Consider the following 22,670-nt stretch of genomic DNA (forward strand, 5'->3'; position numbering starts at 1 on the left):
GAAGACTCTGAAACATCTGAAGCCTGTTCAAAACTTCCCAACTCTGGCTCCACCCTAGGCCTCTTATCAGGAGGGGGCAAAGAACCTCTAATCAGAGTAATCAAATCTTCTGCCATTTTAAGCATGTGCTTCTTAGGCACAGACCCTGCTGAACTAGGAGTGACACCAACAGAAGCTAAACCTGGCCTGCCTCTGGGAGAAGCCTTGGAAACAGAAGGAAAGGGCCTAACCACCCTGGGAAGGGAGGGGAGTACAGTAACCTGAGAAGCCCCTTCAGCCTGACCTGCCTCAAGAGAGGCCACATCCTGCAAAATCAAAGTCTCCCCCTGAGACTCCAAAGAAGTCTCCGTCGGACCCACCGGTTCCACTGAAGCCTCTAAAGAACCGGCGTCCGGAACGGACGACTCATCTTGCCTGGGTTTAACTGTTTTGTCTTTGCGCTTCTTCGTGGAAGCGGGCGCCGGAGAATCCAACGGCATATTATAATTGCACCGCTTACCGAAGACCAGCCTAGCACAATCTAACCTTCGCTTAATAGTGCGCTTATTGAACCTAGCACAAAAGCGACACCCGACGTCGTGCTCAGGCCCCAAACAAGGAATGCACAAAGAATGATAATCCCTATGTGGTATCTGTTTCCCACAAGAAATACAATTATTCACTTTTTCTGACATCCGGTAATACACTGAGGCAAGAAAAAACTAAAATAATCCCCAACGGGGTACTTAGCCAACTTGGATTCGGTCTGAAACTCCGAACTCGAAAAATTTCAGAACGCCGAACGGCACTTGCAACGCTGCTTCTGCATCGGACCATGCGGCAAAAAAGACTGAGGATATGACGTCGGTCATGCGCTTTTGTACCCTGACGTCCTGATGTCAGTTTTAAGCGCCTTGACCGACGTCAGCCTAATACTTTGGTATTCGGGCCGACCGAGGACAGCGGACTACCCGTATGTAAGGACTGCAGCAATGTGAGATGAAGAACATCTGGAACTTCCTGAATAGTTCCTGGAGTCAAGAAACCCTGAAGCACCTCTTGAAAAAAAGGTTCATTGTTCCTCTGAGGGGGCTGAGCAATGCCCATGAAAGGTGGAATAGATTTCCAGACCATATAGTACCCTTGGTGAATGATGGAAGGAACCCAGGAACCTTCAGAAATCTTTAACCAAACAGGAAGCGACAAGGAAAGATTAAGAGAAAGAGGAATGTGGCTGAAAATAACAGGATAGTTAGACAGCACCTGGTTTGTCAGGGAATATGAGATTTCTAAGCTAAAAGTGTCTGGGTAGCCTTAGCAGGGGGAGCCCTTCTACTACCCTTCTTACCTTTGGGGGGAGGGCGAGACTGCCTACGAACAAAGGCCGGCTTATTAGGGTAATTCCTTTGGAATTTAGGTACAGAAGAAACAAAGATATGTTTTAGATCTTGCAAGGCCTTACCATTTTCCTGTACGGACTTAAACAGATATGCAGCAGCAAGCAGCACCAAACAAATGCTTCTTATCCAGAGGAGTATCCATCAACTTAGCCTTAATGTCATCAGGCAGACGTTGAAATTGAAGACAGAATATCTCCTCATCACTGACCCAAAAGCAGCAGCCGTAGAAGAAGCACCTGCTACATCATAACTGCACTTAAGAGTGACGAGCCACCCAAGAAGAAGTCCTAACAAGGAGAGAGCAGAAGTCTTCCCCTCAGAGTCAGGAAGGTCAAAAAATAATCTGACAGGTCTAAGACAGAACAGCCAAAATGTATCTTGTCATATGGATCTGATAACTGACAGTCCTAAAAGCAAGGGTAGCCAAGGTATATACTTTCTTATCCAATCTTTCCATAGTTCTGCTGTCTTTATCAGATGGAAGCAACTTTGCAGAAGGCAGTAACTTTGATGGCCTGTTGATGCCACAGACACCACAGAAGGGGCAGCTGATAAACACTTGTAAAGGAACTTGCAATCATCACGCATGTTATAAAACCTATCCATTTTTTGGGAGCAAGGGGGTTAGAATTAGGAGCCTGAGATACAGTAGAAAAGGCATCCAACAAGGCAGCCTGAAAGTACAGTTTTGTACCTACCATAAATGTAGATGTCCGATAGGTATGCATCTGCAGTCCTTACATATGGGTTGTCCTGCCTCAGGCAGCCCTTCGGTTGGCCGGATTCCAAAGTCTGGGTCCGGCGTCGGCTGATGTCGCCTTTTCCCCGACGTCAGAGCGCCTGGGGTATAAAAGTGTCAGCTGACGCCATCTTCCTCAGTCTTTCATGCCACGTGGTGCCCGAAGCAGAAACAGTTCGCAAGTGCCAGTCGGCCAGCTCCTGTAACTTCAGCTACCGAAGACTTCAAAAAGCTAAGTACCCCGTTGGGGACTCTTTCTTGCCTCAGCCGATGTCAGAACAAACGCTTAAAGTTTTCTTGGGACAAGGAATAGTCTGGAATAAAATCCTTGGCCTTGTTCTGCGAGAGGAACCTTTTCTATAGCTTTCATTTGCAATAGGTTGGCAATTTGTTTTAAAGCCTCTGCCCTCTGATTTGGTGGCAGGTTTGGCATTCCCTTTCTTTCTGGTAATGTATGGAAATGGAACCTGTATCCTTTGTCTATTATTTGCAGTGTCCATTTGTCCCTTGTAATACTGTGCCAATTTTTTGAGAATAAAGACAACTTTCCGCCCAAAGGTGCTTCTAATTGAGCCCTGGTCGGCGGGGTCAAGGTGAAGTCATTGAGTCTGTCCTTGTGCAGCAGTTGTTGGACCTGCACTACCTCTCTGGTTAGGAGGCTGCCATTGACATCCTCTGTAGGAGCCTCGAGCTTGCCCTCTACCTCTGGCACGCCTGTTCTTGCCTCTTTGAAATCTCTCTTCTGGAAAGGACCAATTCTTAGAAGGCCAATTTCTGCTGAATCTTGGTGGTTGTACCTGGAGGAAATCTTTGACTGTTTGTACATATGTTGCCTTTTCCTCAAATTTCTTTAAGACCTCTTGAGCAGTGGAGCCAAATAACTTTTGCTTTTCCAGTGGAGCATCCAGAAGCTTAGCCTTAACATGATCTGGCAGAGATTATTCCTTCAGCCAGGCATGCCTACGTATGACTGCACCTGTCATTGCTGACCTACATGAAGCTTCCAATGCATCATAACCACACTGCAAGAAATGGTTGCTAACCTGTTGTGAATTATGTACCAGATCCTGAAGTGACTTACGATCTAGGGGTTCAGGCGAAGACAGTTTTTTCTGCAATTCATCTAACAAATACTCTTGGTACTGTATCATATGAAATTGACAATTTAAATCCCTCATAGACAGAGTGGAAGAAGTGTACACTTTTTTTACCCCATCTCTCTAAAGCCCTGGAATCCCTTTCAGAGGGGAGTGGATTTTTAGAAGTGGCAGCTCAACCCCTTTAGGACCCTGGGAAATAGTTTCTGGGTCAGCAGAGTGGGCCTTGTAAAGGAAATGATGCGAGTCCGGGACCCTGTAGTACCTATCGGGTTTAACAGGAGCCGGAGGAAGGGTGTCAGGGGTAGTGCTAGACTCAGAATACACATCATCAATGACACTTAAAACAGAAGGAATAGCCAAAGGTCTATGCTGAGGTAAATGAAGAAAAGTCCTTAATCTCTTCCTGGAATCAGAGAATTCCTGGCTCTGCCATTGGAAATGCTCTCTCATGGAGTGAAGGGTCTCCCCAAAGGACAGCTCTTCAGGAGGGGAGGCAGAGGGAATAGATTCCTCTGCATCAGAATCCTCATAGGCCATGAAGGCCTCCTCCTGGTAGTCTGATAGAGCAGAGCCATCAGAGGCCTCTTCAGAGGACTGAGGTTCAGCAGACTCAACCCTGGGCCTTTTGTCTAGTGGGGGTTGAGAGCCCCTGTCTGGATGAGGCTGAGAGCACCTAATTAAGGAAATAAGGTCCTCAGCCAAACTTAGTATCTGAGAACCTGTAGTGGATCCCTGAGAAATAGACTTGGGAGGCAGAGTTTTTTGTTGCTTAGCAGCTTTAGCCCTAGTGAAAGCTTTTATGGACATGGATGCAGGGGGCCTGGCTGCCCCACATGCTGGAGTAGTTTTGTCTAGGGGAATGGTGTTGGTAGGTTCCTGAACACCGATTTCCGAGGGTAATTCTATAACCGACGCAGAAAAGGCATCCGGGACCGAGGCTGTCGGTTGAGCGGTTTCTACGGACGGAAGTACCAAGGACTCGGTTTCAGCCAAGACCGAGACACTCACGGCAGGCCTAGGAGCGGTTTCAGCCGAAACCACGGTCCGTGTGTGTCGGTCCTTGTCCTTCCGTTTCTTGGTTAAATGAGAAGTCGGAGTCTCCGACGGCATTTTATAAGAGAAACTAGCCCCAAAAAATTCCTCTGCAAACTCCGACCGACGCCTAAGAGTGTGTCGATTAAAGGAGGCACAGGCAGTACAGGCCGAGACGTCGTGGTCTGAGCCTAGGCAGGGGAGGCAGTAGGAATGGAAATCCTTATGAGGTATTTGTTTCCCACAAGTCAAGCAATTATTAACTTTAAGCGTTTGATCTGACATCGGTTGAGGCAAGAAAGAGTCCCCAATGGGGTACTTAGCTTTTTGAAGTCTTCGGTAGCTGAAGTTACAGGAGCTGGCCGACCGGCACTTGCGAACTGCTTCTGCTTCGGGCACCACACGGCAAGAAAGACTGAGGAAGATGGCGTCGGCTGACACTTTTATACCCCAGGCGCTCTGATGTCGGGGAAGGGGCGACATCAGCCGACGCCGGACCCAGACTTTGGAATCCGGCCGACCGAAGGGCTGCCTGAGGCAGGACAACCCATATGTAAGGACTGCAGATGCATCCTTGAAGGACATCAGGAGGAAACAGCAGAAGGTGTAGGTCAGTCCATCTGCAGAAATCTGTAATACCTTTTCTGAACCTCTGATGCCTTGGCACAATCCCATTTGAAAAATTCCATCATTCTGGAAATTGTGTTACCAAAGGAAATCGCCTCAAAAGGAGAGTTAGGACTAGTGGACTCCTCTTCCTCTGAACCATAGTCTAAGGGACAAGGAATCTGGGAAGAATAGGCAAGGGATTCCTCATCCTCCTCCTCCTCAGAGGAATTTTGTCTCCAAGGCCTCTTAAGCAGAGTAGAAGACCAAGGGGGAGCTGAAACAGAAACTCCTTGAGGAGGCTTCAGAAGTCATAAGGGCATTAAACAAACCTTGACTGAAATTTCACCATTCAGTCTGAGGGTCATTAGACGTAGGTGAAACATGTTTAGTTTTTTATTTCTTCTTTAAGGGGGCCTCAGCCTTGTACAACTTAGAAGGCTAAGGTCCCATACAACACTCTATAATGGTAGTCGGCACCTCCTCCCTAACCAAAATTTGAGGAAGACCCCTAGGCCCTTTTGTAATAACCAGCCGCGTTTCCCCCCGAACATCCAAAGCAGAAGTCTGCAAAGCCCCCCCAGGGGCATGCCTGAAGCTGGATCTTTGCCGGCTTCTGAAGCGATCGTGGCAGAGCATTCCAATAAAGGAGCTGGGAGGTCTTCCGGGCTTTCACTAGTCTTAAGAGAGATGTCCGGTGGAGCCGGCACAGCCAAAGGTTCAGACCTAGCTTTATTGGCCTTCTTCTTCATGGATGGCTTACTCTCAGACCAAGAAGTTCCTTCCATTGTGTCTTTTGTTAAAAGCTTAAGATACTGGTTTTCTAAATTTATGGCTAAAGAAGAAAGCCGACTATGCAGAGTCTTCTGGATGAAAACCTGGCAAACAGAACAGGACTTATGGTCGTGGGAAGCACCTAGACAAAATAAACGCTGCTTGAGATAGTTTTTATGTGGAATCTGTCTCCCTCACTGACATTTGCCCTTTCTGGATGACTTGAACCCTACAAGCAACAAAACAAAAGAATAAAAGATAATCGCAAAACCCCAATGGGGCACTTATCTGAAAGATGGCTTGGTAGACCAGCAAACAAAGTGAACGTTCAGACCGACGATCAAAGATGGCGTTTGGACTGGTGGCAAAGTTGTTCAGAGGATGGTACTTCCAAACATCCCCTTTATGCCCTATGCTGTACACTGCAAGCATACGTGTGATGTACGGTGAACCCTTAGCAACGTAAAGGCTTTGGTACACTGGCCTGATGTCAGGCTGCCCTTGGCAGGTGATCCCTATTGTAAGGAATACAGCAACAGTGAAATGGAAGGATATCTGTTTCTATTTGAAAATACACGGCAGCCTGTTAAAGAGCTCTGTATTAGCCTTAATGACCCCTAACATTGAGACCAGCAGATGAAGTGAGATTACAGAATTATACCTGGATGCATTTACACTTTGCCTACCACAGTGTCTTGTATTCTACTTGTAATAATTGTTCTTCTCAACAACATCTCAAGTACCAAGTTCTGCAAACGTAGGTTTTTAAGAATTCTGTAACATCAAATTTATTCCCAGCTAAATCTGCCGGAGCTTTTCTCCCCAGGCTCCCACTAAAATTAGATTCTCCAGGCCAGACCTCCCTGTCAAACTACTAAGGAAATTGAGGCCAGCTAAGCCGTGAGGCAGAACCACACAGGTGGGAAATCCCTGGTTAGCTCCAAGAGAGTTTGTTACATTGTTATACATCTGAATGCTGGAACGCATGCCCTTCATGACCATCAACGGCGCTGAGAAATCAGTTTTGGTCTTTCTTCACTGAAATTTGCAATAAGATGACAAATAAATGACAAAGATGGGAATGCGTACAAGAATCATCCATTCAAATATTTTTTGGGAGTGCAATGAGTTGGCAGACTTTAAAAATTCCTTGCAGACTACTCTTTCAGAAATGCTGGGTGAGCAAATTGGTATAACTAAAGAAATTACTTTTCTGAGCTATGATACAGAAGTGGAACTGCCTAGACATAGTAAAGCCTTGCTGAATCTAATTTATGGTGGCTGCCAAAAAAGCAGTTACTGGAAAATAGTGCTTCAGCAAAGTATTAGTTTAAGGGTGTGCACACTTATGCAACCAGCATATTGTACGTTTATTTTTTTTTTACATTTTTTTCCCTTAACAGATTTGTTTGTTTTTCAATTTAATTGTACAGGTTATAGGTCACATTAAAGGTGGGAAACGTTTTGAAATGATTTATTGTGGTCTCATTTTTTTATATCACAAAAACCTGGCATTTTAACAGGGGTGTGTACACTTTTTATATCCACTGTAGATAAAACAACTGAAAATGGGATCTTGAGAAAAGGGCAGGAGCAAATTGCATAGCAAAAATAGTAATTGGTGGAATAATACATGCATAATAAAGTTTTGGTGGAGGGATGAACTTTAAAAGAGAGCAGGATTTGAATGACCTATGTAATACTTGACTGAATGACCGGATAGACTATAAGTGATGTATATATAATGTTTGCAACTAAAAATATGCCAATGTGGTTTATTTTCATTTATATAAATATATGACGGCCTATGTCATAAGTGATAATTTAATAAAGTCGTTCCTTGTTTAAAAAAACAAAAAAAAAAACAAAGAATCATCCATTCAGTGGGACAGAGACTGTATCCAGCACTGTCTTCCACCTATGATGTTGTATGGAGCAGAAAAAAAGGAAGGATTGCATTCTCTCAGGTAACAAATGGGTTAATCTCTAAACAGCCCCACTTCTGGAAGACTCAGGCCAGAAGATACTGCCTCTGTATCTGCAGCTCCAGGAAAAGGCTGCAGGAGCACTCAGTAAGTCAGACAGCTTCTTCAATTCCTCAAGAATGGGAATTCCTGGCAGAATGATGTCCCAAAGCCAAATTATCACTGCCTCCTTGCATATGGGTAAGACCTATCATTCCCTGTTAATTCTGACTTCAAAAGATGGACCGATTGGTTAGCTGAACAGTGGCCACAGAAAGAGCTTCATTTCCAGGGCCAGAAAGGCTTATCTTAATTCAAATTGATAGGCAGGTGCACCCATCTTCAAAAACAGCCAAACTCTTTGGCCTGTCTGCAAGCCTAAACAAGATTCCACCCTGCAAGTGAATTGCCCATCTTCACAACCTGCAAATGGTTTTGATGCAGAAAGGAAAAGTCACACAAAGAAGTTGCTGGGTGGTGTTAAACCACCTCCAGCACCCGGTGACAGAGGTTTAAAACCAAAACAAAGTCTGAGAGCAAGGAAGGCCACCTGCAGCCACAGTCACCTCACAGACCATTGTGACATCTGCATCTTCAAGAATGCAAATGGCATTATGAATATCACTCACTGTAGCCATTAACCCTCGCAGAGTCCAAGCATGCTCTGACAATCTACCCACTTTCCCCAAGTCATCATACTGATTGTATACTTTAGTGTAAAGTTGTGGGAGTCAGGTAATGGGGATAGTCATTATTTTTATCATGTTTAGAGATTTCTTTATGTAGCTTCTAATAACCATGACTTGGCTGTAACAACTACTTCCAGTTTGCATACTGTGCATGCATCTGTGCTTCCATTAATGCCGTCCTCAGCTGCAGAGCTATATTCTACTTACTGCCCAAAATGTGGGCACTGGATCCTCCTCTATGGATCAAAATGCAGAATTCAACCCCCCCCCCCCCCCCCGGGTGGATAAGGTGAAGTAAGCCATTTTGCTCTCCCACCTCTCCAAAGCCAACTACTGCAGGAACTGAACTCAGATCACGTGGGACTTATTACGTTATCCTCCTACATAATTTCCTGATTTTTTTTTTAATTATATCTGAAAGCCATGCAAATATATTGTCAACTGCAGGTTGGGTCAGTTTAAGGGCAGAAAGGTCATTAGAACTGTCAAGCTACACCATTTCCCAAACATTCAGTTTAAAATAAAAGTGCTGGTTATCAGTTCTCTTCAAGATGAAAATGTAAAAGCCATCAAAACACTTAAATAATGATGCCGTGCCTCCAGCCCCGCTCATCATGAACTGAATGAAAAGAGTGAGACTTATTTATTCATTTCAAACATTGCAGTGCAAAATGTCATTAAATTACTTTTTTTTTTTTAATTAAAATTCAACATATAGCTGTTTCTTTACCTTTAAAGATAGTACCAATGTTTAAGGAAACGGCGCAAGTAATAATTTAAATATAATCACCTGAAATTTTCAAAAGGCAAAATTAAACCAATGGGGAGATGCAGTCCTTTAAGTACGTGGACCAAAAATAGCCCAAAGGGTTGATAACAGGGGCACAGTCTTCTTAAAAATGATCAGTAGTAAAGGGATTAAGAGACCATAAGAAAATTGTTAATGAATAGCCTTCAGAAAGACTCGCTGACAGCATCTATAAAAGGAGACACTACCAGGGGAACTCTTGGTGCCTGCAGCTCAACGTGGGACGGCAGAACGAGTTCTCTGATATAGCCAGTATTATCTGATTTAAAAAAAGAAAACCACTTCAAGTCTCCAGATTACCAACTGGGAACACTACCTAGTTTCTAACAGAAAACGTCATGTAAAATTTGTATGCAGTGAACTCTACTATAAAGAAAGGTTATACATACCCTTTTTCTAAACCTTCCACAACACTGTGCACATAATCAAGATCAGTCTGTAAGAGAAAAAAGAACATTTATTGTAGTGTTACAGCAGTACAACAAAGACCACATCAGCAGTACGACAATGACCACATCAGCAGTATGACAAAGACCAGATCAGCAGTATGACAAAGACCACCACATCAGCTCAGGCAGCAAAACCTCCTGAAGAGACCTTACAGAACTTGTTTTTATGTAATAAAGAAAGAATCTACTACTAAGGACCTTTTTTTGTTGTTTTTATGTGGTCTCTTTGAGAAAAAGGCATGTCAATATGTAACCCTTCTTGCAATAAACAGGTTATTTAAAAGCTTTGTTTTTACGTCTTTGTTATCTTCACATATTACAATACAGTGACATGAGCAACAGACTCAGTTATAAAAATCAAACAAAGATTTTTCCTTTTCATGTGTTATACATATCTGGTTTATTTCTTGATAACTATTCTATTTAATATTTCGTAGATTGCAAAACTCCTGTCTTTCCTGAAATTTCAATTCTCCAATTAAGCATTACTTTGCATGTATTGTTCCAACATATTCCATTTATTCCTATAGAGTCTCCCGCTTCACTTTTCCAAAGACTCCATCCCAAATTCTTCATCGCCTTTACAACACTCAATATTCTTGTTATGGCTGGCTTACCTTTTAATTTGTAGTCTCTAGTAATCCCTTCTTTAACAGCCAACGGCATCAAATCCAGTAGGCCTGTACCATGTCCATGCAATTCAGTTTTTATACCCTATCTGAAAAGACCCATCCCTTAGTTAAACTTGTTCCTCCAATATTTTTGACAAAGCACCACGTAGGGAATCTCTAAAATCTTCCAACTTGCCACATCCCAAAAATCATGTTCCCAAGTACCCCTCTCCTCCCCATCACACCTCCAACAACCACTGCTAACCTGTGGGAAAATTCTATGAAGTCCACTCAAGGTATAAAAACACCTATGCAAACATTTCTATGCCCCCCCGATTCCCCTGCATACCTGGGAGCCACAGACACACAAACACACACACACACACACACACACACACACACACACACACACACACACACACATACATACACACACACACACACACACACACACATACACACACACACACACACACACACACACACACACACACACAGGCATGCATACACACACACACACACACACACACACACACAGGCATGCATACACACACACACACACACACACACACACACACACACACACACACACACACACACACACACACACACACACACACACACACACACACACACACACACACACACACACACACTCTCTTCCATTTCTCTTATGCATATTGCTCTTGCATTCTCTTTCCTCAGTCCTTTCCAACCTCCTCTGACTGACCCTGACAACCACCATGCATTATTTTATATGGCCCACTAACTACACCATTTCAACCACTGATTCTGTTTCAGACCAAACTGCAAACTCAACCAGAGCCAGTCTCTCACATAACACTAACCCACCCCTTTCTCCCTACCTGTATTCTGCCATCAATCCCTGGTAGGGAATGCAGTTTCAACCTCTGGCTGGCACTTTCTCGCTCTATGACCCCACCTTCTGGAGTTATCTGTTGTCCATACTCTGCACCCCCTCCCCCTTGCCAAACCTCCACACCCACCAGGTTATTTAAATACTTTGACACAGTAAGCACCACCCGTTCCCTTGATGAATGATACAGTACCCATAAAATACACCCAAAACTCAGCACAGGAAGTACTTTTCAGAAATGATACTTCTTCTGAGACATGGATGTTTGCTTGGAATGCACAGCGACCACATTTCAAGAAACAGTCTACAGCCAGCTCGTGTTGCAGTTTTGTAATTTGCATGTGCCTACTTGCCATCACACACACATACACACACACACACACACACACACACACACACACACACACACAACCACTTAACAAACATGTTTTAGGGAGGTAGAAAGAAACTAAGTGCCACTGAAACCTACTGAAGCACTCACCTCCAGTCAACTCAGACTTATTACAGTGCCTTTCTTAAAGCACTTAAGAAAAACAACTGAATTTTATGAAAAAAGCAATACATATACTGACTTTCTTTACAACTACTTAACTGAAAACATCAGATAACTGTAACTATAAAGTTAATGCAACTGTTACTAAAATGAAAAACTGAAGAGAATTTTAAAATATTTCAAATTAAAATGTACTTCAGGCTATACAGAGTTTAATATTTACATAACACACTGCACTGTGAAGGCAGCATTTAGAAATTGCAATTACATTTATAACATGATCAGAAACACACACATTAAGAAAATAACAATAACCATGCAAAATAAAATGAACAAGGCCATAAACTCTGTGTGAGTCCATAAGCCAGGATTAATTACAGATGGTCAGAGCAAGCACAAGCAAAGTGAAGAAGGTTTCAAGTGGGGAGGGGACGCTGACCCTGTGCTTTGAACCTCCCTCCGCTGACAAGAAATGCAGCTCCCCTAGGCAATTCAGTCTACCTCCTGTCCAACACAAGATACAGTTTTCTAGAGAGATACCAACATAAGATGTAGTCTTCTTGAGAGATACAAAATCACAAGGATAACAGTAGATGCAAAAAGCTTTCACTGCACACAACATAAAGTCTGGAGATAAAAATAATTGCTTACTGCTGTGCCAGTCAAGTGTAAAAATACTTATACAGTCAAAATTAAGAAACATTTTAAAATACAATGCAGAAGATTATGGCTGGGTTTGTGATCATATGCAAGCTGTTATATATTCAGTAAATGGATGTCAAGAAATTCACCTTGAGATTGGAGCACAGCAAAGCTGGAGAGGTGACTCAACATCCATTTCGAGAACGCATAACAAACTTGGCTGTGACAGGAGAAATCTCATCATAATTCAGTGTAGGGCATGGAGCAGTATATAAGCTCCATGTACTGCTAGTTAGAAAGACAAAAAAGAAATACACAGATCTAATGATTCACAGCTTTGAAAGGTATAACACACAGTGCTGTCACATATATCCTTGTAGTAAATGGAGATTTAGTGGCTCCAATTTACTAAAAGCAGAAAAAAAGAGACACAGCTGTTTTAGTTTCTCGCTGCTTTTCTGTGGTGGCTACTGTTTATGCTGCAGTGTGATATTAGAGCTTAACCGTGCTGAAAGGCGCTTGACAAAACGTTAAGCACTTTATTTACTTCCAAAAGGTGATGAATAAAATTACTTTTTTCTGAATTTGGACTATAATTGTGGCACTCTACACACTACAAATGTCTAGAAAGAAGCAGATGCTTTACAACACAGAGAAGTCTTTGTATTTGCTAATATAACTCATCATTGGTAAGGTTTGAAGAGTTGATCCAGTTCCACTCGCTGCAGTCTGTGTTCCTAGGGGCAGTGTTTACCACCTCAGAAAGCCAAAAGAGGGCTGTGCAGAGAGGGACTGCTCATTGCTGTAAACAGTGGGACTGACAGATGTCTCTCTGCAGCGCCAAAATGCTAAGTTACGAATTACTGAAGAGACAGCTATTGGGGAGTATATTAGGCTGCGACTTGCAGTGCTTTACAAAATAATTTAAGTCCAGGAGTTATTTATGACTAACTACATGACTCCCAGAATTAGATTATTTCATTTATTTAAGCATTGTACATCACAGATATTAGGACAGATATGCTCCATTACTTCTGACATTTTTAATACTTCCAAAAGCAGCATTTAATTACCTGATTAGTACTGTTACTATGAATGAACATTTACAAATGCATCCTTTTTGACAAAAGTGAAATAAATCTTTAAACGGGCTTCCCTATTACTGATTGGTGACCATTTGATCAGATTCATGTCACAGAGATTATATGCAATTATGGAGACAGAGAGTAAACAGAAATCAGAATTTTAAGCTACACCTTGAAGGTATAAGGCAGAAACCTTAGCTACTGAGGCAACATACAGTCTCATATACAAGCACAACAAGCTGATTCACACTCTGCTTTGGTTTTTCACAGTTTTTCATGAGTCAAAATCTTTCATTTCAAACAACCAAAGCAAATGCTTACAAGTTCTTGTGGGAAAACAATTCCGTTTATACACTAAAATCTTGGGAATGCACAAACCTCTCCTGCATGGTTCCACATTGTTTTCTATAAGAAGTCTTTTGGGAAGGGATATAATGAAACTTGACAGATTTTCAGCTTCAAATTTATAAACCAACCAAAAAGCAGTTCAACAACCTATAATCATGAAAGCAGAAAGGATACTGGATAACATCCCTAGACATACTTCTGCAGAGCAGTAAGATTGCCTTACCTGGGAGGAGTTACCTACATACCTATCAATTGTGCAGATTTTTGCTTCATGTTATTGGTCTGTTCTGGAATAACATTTGCAGTTTTCTGGAAAATTACTGAGGACTGAAGTGACTAAATTAATGACAGACATTTGAGTTTCAGACTTCGTACCCTTCAGAAAATGCTTGACAATGCAAAAACTACAGTTGTGTACACTTGCCATAAACGTAGATGTTCAAGTGTATTCACTGTTGCAGTCATCATACTTGGATTATCTGCCTGCAGGTAGCCCTCGTTCAGCCCGGATGCCAGAGACTTAGTATTTCTGCGTCGGTTGCTGTTGCTCCAGGACTGATGTCAGGTCGTCAGTGGTATAAAAACAGGCAGCCAACGCCATTACATCTGTTTTTCTTGCCCCAAATGTCAGGAGCCCCCCAATAGGGAGCTAGGTTATGGTGGAGGAAAACACCACCAGTAAAAAGTAAATAACAATACCCCTGAAAGGGGGGAGTAAAAGTCATAGAGAGTTTACAGAGAGAGAGAGAAAGAAACCAGGGGGCTGGGGGGAGGGAAACCAGGACTGCAACAGAGGTAGATGCAGCCCTGGTTGAATGGGGTCTAATCCCTTGTGGGATAGGTTTTCCATGGTGCTTATAGCAGAAATGAATGCAATGGCCTATCTATTTGGAAATGGTTTGCTTTGAAATAGCCTTCCCCTCTGCCCCTGCAGCAAATGCCACCAGCAGTTGTTCGGATTTCCTTAGAGGTTTAGTCCTGTCCAAGTAAACTCTAAGTTGTCTGTGTACATCTAAAGAGTGCAGTATCCGTTCCCCTTTGTTCTGTGGATTAGGAAAGCAAGTTAGCAAATGAATGGACTGTAAGAGCCACACTGGATACTACCTTGGGCATGAAAGAGGGATTGGTCCTGAGGGACACACTGTCCACATGAAAGATGATGAAAGGCTCCACTGCCATAAGGGCCTGTAATTCAGAAACCCTTCTTGCTGAAGTGATTGCTAAAAGGAAAGCTGTTTTCCAAGAAAGGAATTTAAACTCTGCAGTTGCAGCTGGCTCAAAAGGAGGAACAGTGAGTTTTTCCAATACAAAATTAAGGTCCCAGGCTGGAGTTGGGGCTCTCCTGGGTGGTCTTAAGTTTTTGGCCCCTCTGAGGAACTGCTTGAGCAGTGGGTGAGAAAAGAGGAGTGGGGTTCTGTGTTGTAATGAGCTGAAATGGCTGAGGCGTGAATTTTGATGGAGGAAAAGGAAAGGCCCTTGTGAAACATCTCAGTTAAGTATTGAAGAATCTGAGGTAAATTGGGCGCTGTTGTGGCCATCCCTTGAGTTTGGTTCCAGGCACAGAATCTTTTCCACTTTTCAGCATAAGATTTTCTAGTACTAGGCCTCCTTGCTTCCAAAATGACATCCAACACTTGTTTACTGACGGATGGTAATGGAGAGTTTAGGTAATTAGCCAGGCTGCCAGGTTCAGGGTTTGAAGCTGGGGGTGCAGAATCTGGCTCTCCTGCTGAGACAGCAGGGTAGGGGTCTGAGGTAGGTGCCATGGTGCCAGCTGTCACACACTGCGCAAGAGAGGGTACCAGTGTTGGTGTGGCCAGTCTGGTGCAATCAGTATCATCCTTGGTTTGTCCTGTTTGATCTTTAGTATTACTCTGGAGAGGAGAGGCTATGGGGGAAAGGCATAAACTGATAGATTTTCCCAGCTGAAGGACAGAGCATCCACTTTCCAAGCTTGTTTGTGGGGAGTCCTTGTGCAAAATTTGTCCAATTGGTAGTTCTGGGGGGAGGCAAACAGGTCTATATCTGGGATCCCCCATTTGTTGATCAACATGTTGAAAATCTTTGGTTCCAATTTCCATTCGTGTAGGTCCATGAGATTTCTGCTTAGACTGCCAGTGTATTTAGATTTCCTGGCAGGAATTGAGCCTGTAGATGCACTTGGTAGCTCAAGGCTGTGTTCCACAGAGCCATGGCTAGTCTGCAGAGGGGGTATGAATGGGTACCCCCCCCCCCGCTTGCTTATGTACCACATAGCAGTGGTGTTGTCAGTCTTTACCATTAATTGTCCTGGAAGAATGTGGTCCTTGCAGGCTGTTAGAGCATTCTGTACAGCTAACATTTCTTTTTGACTGATATGCAGGTGCATTTGACTTGGGTTCCATTTGCCCTGAATGCACTTCCTTGCCAGGCGAGCCCCCCATGCATAGTCTGATGCATTTGTTGTTAGGGTTTGGGCGGCATGGGGTAGAGTGAATAGTAGTCCCTTGTTATGGTGGCAGGCCTCTGCCCACCAAAGCAATTCTAACCGTAGGCAAGGTATGAAAAGGATCATTGCTTCTAGATCCTGAGAATGTTGACACCATAGTCTTTTTAGATACCACTGTAGTTTCCTCATATGCAGTCTTGCATATGGAATTTGTAGAATGCATGAGGCCATGAACCCCAAGGCTTGCAGTATTTGCCTTGCAGATAGCAGGGTTTTTGTGGCCACTAGTTTGAAGTAAGTTGTCCAATGAATTTGTTTCTCTGGCATGAGGAAGGCCATCTGGGAAGTTGTGTTCAGGCCTGCTCCCAGGAATATAATTTGTTGACAGGGTACCAAGCTGTGATTTCTTTTCGTTTATGGTGTACCCCAGACAAGTTGACACTTTTTGTACAAATGCCAGATGACTCAGAAGTATGTCCTGGCTTTCTGCCTTAATTAAACAATCATCCAGGTATGGGTATATCTGAATATTTCTTTGCCTGCAAAATGCAATGACTGGATCTAGGCACTTTGTGAATACCCTGGGCGCAGTAGATAAGCCAAAAGGCAGTGCAGAGAACTGATAGCGCATGTAGCCTGCTTTGAAGCGTAGGTATTTTCTGCAAGATTTCCTGATTGGGATGTGCAGGTAGGCTTCCTTTAAATCCAGGGTTGCCAACCAGGCATCTTTGCCTATCATAGGAAGCAACTGGTGAAGAGTTAGCATCTTGAATTTTGGAATCACCAAAAAGGTGTTTAGGACTGATAGGTCCAAGACAGGATGCCGTGAGTTGTCTTTTCTGGGTACCAGGAAAAGTCTTGAGTAGAAACCTAGTCCCTTTTCCTCTTCTGGTACAGTCTGAATAGCCTTTAATCTTAAGAGAGAGAGTACTTGCTTTTGAGCCTCTGCCCACTGATTTGGGGGTATATCCGGCCAACCGTTTTGGATTGGTAAAGTGTGGAAGTGAAATCTGTATGCTTGGGAAACTATGTTTAAAACCCATTTGTCCTGGGTAATGAGTGCCCAGTTTTTTGCTTGGAAGTTTTAAAGTTAAGTCATTGAGGCAGCTTACCATAGGGGGAATCTTACTACTCCCTGATTTGGAAGTGGGAGTCCCCCACTGCTTAGTCCTGTGCGTACCCTGGGACTAAAGCCTGGGTGTTCTGCTGGTTCTGGGTTTGAACTGAGAAGGCCTGGAAGAGGCAGGAAAGGACCAATTTTTGGAGGGCCAATGCCTACTAAATCTAGGAGGCTGTAAGAAATCTTTAACAGTTTGCATAGATTTAGCTTTTTCCTCCATCCTTCTAAGAACTTCTTCTGCTTTGTCGCCAAACAGGCGGTCCTGATTAAAGGGAGCATCCAGCAATTTAGTTTTAATATGATCTGGCAAAGATTGCTCCTTAAGCCAAGCATGCCTTCTAAGTACAGACCCAGTGACAGCAGCCCTGCAAGATGCCTCTAGTGAATCAAAACCACATTGCAAGGTATGTTCTCCAACCTGTTCAGCAGAATGCATTAAATCCTGTAAATCCTTATTTTCAGCACAATCCAATAATATGCTGCTGATACTTTAACATATGAAACTGGCAATTTAAGGCTCTGATGGCCAAGGTTGCAGAGGTGTATACCTTCTTACCCCATCTATCCAGGGCCCTGGAATCTCTATTAGAGGGGGTAGGGTTTTTGGCAGTAGTAGCCTTAATGCCCTTGGGTCCCTGTGAAATGGTCTCAGGATCCGCAGTAGGATTTTTACAAAGAAACTTGCGAGAATCAGGAACCCTGTAGTATCTATCAGGTTTTCTGGGAGCAGGAGGTAATGAGTCAGGGGCCAAGCAAGATTCCGAAAAGGCATCGTCAACAATATCCAGCACAGGAGGGATAGCTAAAGGCCTGTGTTGGGGCAGGAGTAAGAAATCTCTAAGCCTCTTTTTAGAATCAGAGTAATCCTGGCTTTCCCAGTGAAAATGCTCCCTAAGAGTATGCAAGGTTTCACCAAAAGAAAAATCCTCTGGGGGAGAAGCAGAGGGAATACAGTCCTCTGCATCAGAATCCTCATAGGTTGATAAGGGTAAATCCTGGTCATCAGAGGAGACAGAAATTTTAGAATCCTGGTCAGAAGAATCATAAGCAAATTCAGTCCTAGGTCTCTTAGAGGGGGAAGGTTGGCTTCCCCTGATTAAAGTAACAAGGTCTTCAGCCATTCTTATTTGTTTTTTAGGCATAGAGGCCTCACCATGCAGTCTGGGCATCGGTTTCCTAGGTATGGTTCGAGTTTTAGGCCTAGAAGAAGATGATGACGTCAGTTTAATATGCAAGTCAGTAGGCCTGAATACACCCTCAGAAGCCGGTGCCTGCACAGCGGCTCCGGACCCATCCAAGCTAGAGACATCCGCAGGTTCCACAGTTGAAGCATCTCGCGGCATACCAGACTCCAAATGGGTCTCATTAGAGGCCTGCGAATCTGAAGTAGCGGGTATCAGGGGCTGCGAAAGCACCTCACTAAGTACCGACGAACTGGTGACTAACTTAGGAGAAGCGTCCTCGGCAGCTTTGGACCTAGGCGGCCTATCTCCATCTTTATCTTTGCATTTTTTTTCGGAATATTGGAAGTTGGGTGGCTTACCAAAGACATATCTGGATAACTGAACAGAGTACCAAAATATTTAGAAGCGAAAATGTACCGATGATGAATAGTTTGCGGTTTAAATAAGGCACAAATCCGACAGCGAGGTACATCATGGTCAGGGCCTAGGCAAGGAATACAGTATGAATTAAAATCTTTATGCGGTATTTGCTTTCCACAAGAAATACAATTACTGACTTTTACTGACATCGGTTTAGAGCAAGAAAAAGTTTCCCCAATGGGGTACTTAGCTTTAGTTGAAGACTTCAGTTCTGAAAGAAAACAAAAATTTCAGGAGTCGGCCGACCGGCACTTGCGAACTGCTTCTGCTTCGGGCACCGCACAGCAAGAAAGACTGATGTAATAGCGTCGGCTGCAAGCTTTATACCCCTGACTACCTGACGTCATGGAAGATGAGCCAGCAACCAACACAGGACCCAAGACTTTGGTAACCAGGCCGACTGAGGGCTACTGCAAGCAGATAACCCAAATGTGATGATGCCTTCAGTGAACACTGAACCACTTTTTTTGCACGGGGGGGGGCTCCCCTGCACTGCTCACACCACCTGGAATGATATATACTAACTCTGAGATCGCACAACAGTGAAGAAAAAGGTAATCTCCCCTTTAATTGAAGACAGTTCTGGCAAACTGGATGCCCCTAGGGTATACTATTACCTCATTTTTATTAAAAGTGGCTTTTTCTCATCTTCAAACCCTAAAAGGAATTTCAAAAAAACTTTCTGTGCAGCAGGACACTGTACTTGGTAGCATGAATGATTCACCAAACAGAGAAAGTACAGTTGTGTACACTTACCATAAATGTAGATGCTCAAGTGTATTCACTGTTGCAGTCATTACACTTGGGTTATCTGCCTGCAGGTAGCCCTCAGTGGGCCAAATACCAGAGTCTTGGGATTTCTGTGTCAGATGCTGTCACTTTTTCCATGACGTCAGGTCGTCAGGGGTATAAAACAGGGAGCCGATGCCATTACATCAGTTTTTCTTGCCCTAGATGTCAGGAGCCCCAAAATAGGAAGCTAGTATATGGTGGGGAACAGCACCAGTAAAAAGTAAATATCACTGCCATTAAAAATTACCATAGAGAGGAGAGGTAGAAAGGATAGAGAAAACCAGGGGGCTGGAGGGAGAGAAACCAGGAATGCAACAGTGAATACACTCGAACATCTACATTTATGGTAAGTGTACACAACTGTACTATGTTCTTCGTGTTTCACTGCTGCAGTCATCAACACTTGGGTTGATTCCCAAAGCTGAGGAAGGGTGGAGGCAGTCAAGAAGTGTTAGGGCTGGTTAGCAGGCCTTGTAAGACTGCTGTACCAAATCCAGCTCTGGATTTAGAAAAAATAGGTAAGTAGTAATGCTTGGTGAAGATGTGCACAGAACTCCAGGTTGCAGCTTCCAGAATGTCCCTGCTAGGGACTCCCCTGAGAAATGCTGTAGAGGTAGAAGTAGCCCTAGTGGAACGAGTTTTGATCCCCTGTGGGTTAGGTTTTCCATGGTGTTTGTAGCAGAAATGGATGCAGTGTGCTATCCATTTGGAAATGGTTTGCTTTGAAATGGCCTTGCCCTCTGCCCCTGTAGCAAGGCTAACTAGCAGCTGGTCAGATTTTCTGAAAGGTTTAGTCCTGTCAAGGTAGAACCTGAGCTGCCTGTGCATGTCCAAGGAGTGCAGGGTCCTTTCACCTTTATTCTGAGGATTAGGGAAGAAGGTTGGCAAATGGATTGGTTTAGAGCCACACTGGACACCACCTTAGGCATCAAGGACAGGTTAGTCCTGAGGAGAAACCCTGTCGGTATGGAAAATAATGAGGGGTTCAACAGCCATTAGCACCTATAACTCAGACACTCTTCTTGCTGAAGTTATGGCTAAAAGCAAGGCTGTTTTCCAAGAGAGGAATTTTAACTCACTGAAGCAGCAGGTTCAAAAGGGGGAAGCATGAGCTTTTCCAGTACAAAGTTAAGGTCCCAGGCAGGGGTGGGTGCTCCCCTAGGTGGCCTTAAGTTGTTAGCCCCACTCAGGAACTGCTTGATGAGAGGGTGAGAAAAAAGAGGTGGCTCAGTATTATAATGAGCTGAGATGGCAGAGGCATGAATCTTAATTGAGGAGAAGGATAGGCCTCTGTGGAGTAGCTCGGCTAGGTAATCCAGGATTAGAGGTAAGAAGGGCACTGCTGCGTCCTTTCCTTGAGACTGACTCCAAGAACAATATCTTTTCCACTTTTCAGCATAGGATTTTTTAGTACTAGGCCTTCTGGCTTCAAGAATGACATCCAGCACCTGTTTGCTGAGGGTTGCTGATGGTGTATTCAGGGGATAAGCCAGGCTGCAAGGTTCAGGGTTTGCAACTGTGGGTGCAAAATCTGTCCCTCCTGCTGAGACAGCAGGGTAGGAGTCTGGTGAAGGTGCCAGGGTGACACTGTTGTCAGACTGCGTAAGAGTGGGTACCAGTGCTGGCGTGGCCAGTTTGGGGAAATAAGGATTACCCTTGGCCTGTCCTAATTTACCTTGAGTAGTACTTTTGAGAGGAGGGGCAGAGGGGGAAAGGCATAAATTGAGAGGTTTTCCCATTGGAAGGATAGGGCATCCAACTTCCAGGCCCTGCTTTGAGGGCTTCTGGTGCAGAATTTGCTCAACTGATGGTTCTCAGGTGAGGCAAAGAGGTCCACCTCCGGTGTGCCCTACCTCTGGATTAGAAGGTTGAAGGTGAGATTTTTGCTTAAGTCGTCTGCCAGTGAATTTTGTTTGCCCGGCAGGAATTGAGCTTGTTGATGCACTTGGTTGCTCAAGGCTGTGTCCCACAGGGCCATGGGAATGGGTTCCCCCCTTTTTGTTTATGTACCACATAACTGTGGTGTCTGTTTTTATCAACAGCTGTCCTGGAAGAATTAGGTATTTGAAGGCTGTCGGAGCATTCTGTACAGCTAGCATCTCTTTTTGATTGATGTGCAGGGCAATTTGGCCTGGGCTCCAGTGTCCCTGAATACAATTGCCTGCCATATCAGCCCCCCATGCATAGCCTGATGTGTCTGTAGTCAGGGTTTGGGCGGTGAGGGGTTGAGTGAAAGGCAGTCCCTTGTGGTTGTATGCTTCTGCCCACCAAAGGAACTCTGCCCTTAGACAAGGCATGACTGGAATGACTGTTTCCAGGTCCTGAGAATGTTGGCACCAAAGACTTTTCAAGTACCACTGAAATTTCCTCATATGCAGTCTTGCATATGGAATTAGCTGAATACATGAGGCCATGAACCCTAGGGCTTGCAGTATTTTCCTTGCAGATAGCTGGGTTCTGGTGGCCAGTTGTTTGAATTAGTTGCTCAGATTCTGGAGTGAGAAATGCCATCTGGGAAGCTGCATCCAAGCTTGCTCCCAGGAATACAATCTTTTGACTGTGTACCAGTTGTGATTTCTTTTCGTTGATGATGTACCCCAATGAAGCCAGAAGGCTTTTTACAAATGCCAGGTGCTGAAGTAGCAATTCCTGACTGTCTGCCTGAAATCAGACAATCGTCTAAGTATGGGACAATTTGGATTTTTCTCTGCCTGCAATATGCAATGGCTGGAGCCAGGCACTTTGTGAATACTCTGGGCGCAGTAGATAAGCCAAAGGGAAGTGCAGAAAACGGATAGTGCAGAGAGCCTGCCCTGAAGCGTAGATATTTCCTGCATGACTCCCTTATGGGGATGTGCATTAAGCTTCTTTTAAGTCTAGAGTGACTAACCAGGCATCCTTGGCTAGCATAGGGAGAAGCTGTTGCAGGGTAAGCATCTTGAATTTTGGAACCACCAGAAAGGTGTTGAGAATTGATAGATCCAGGATTGGGCGCCAAGAGCCCTCTCTTCTGGGCACTAGGAAAAGTCTGGAGTAGAAACCCTGCCCCCTTTGTTCTACAGGAACAGGTTGAATAGCTCTGATATTGAGCAGGGAAAGCACCTGCTTTTGAGCCTCTGCCCACTGGTTT

The 22,670-nt window shown here is 44.1% G+C and overlaps 1 protein-coding gene across 1 annotated transcript in view; it reads right to left on the reverse strand.

The window, feature by feature from the left end:
- Positions 1-22,670, reverse strand: part of MGAT4A (alpha-1,3-mannosyl-glycoprotein 4-beta-N-acetylglucosaminyltransferase A) — a 2,332,896-nt gene that overhangs the window by 902,537 nt on the left and 1,407,689 nt on the right. Inside the window, exon 6 of the mRNA XM_044072194.1 lies at positions 9,481-9,527. Coding sequence (XP_043928129.1) covers positions 9,481-9,527 — 47 coding nt within the window. The remainder of the gene's footprint in view (positions 1-9,480; positions 9,528-22,670) is intronic.

The sequence above is a fragment of the Protopterus annectens genome, chromosome 5.part0 (assembly GCF_019279795.1).
Source record: "Protopterus annectens isolate FY-2018-M chromosome 5.part0, PAN1.0, whole genome shotgun sequence".
Classification (NCBI taxonomy): Eukaryota; Metazoa; Chordata; order Ceratodontiformes; family Protopteridae; genus Protopterus; species Protopterus annectens.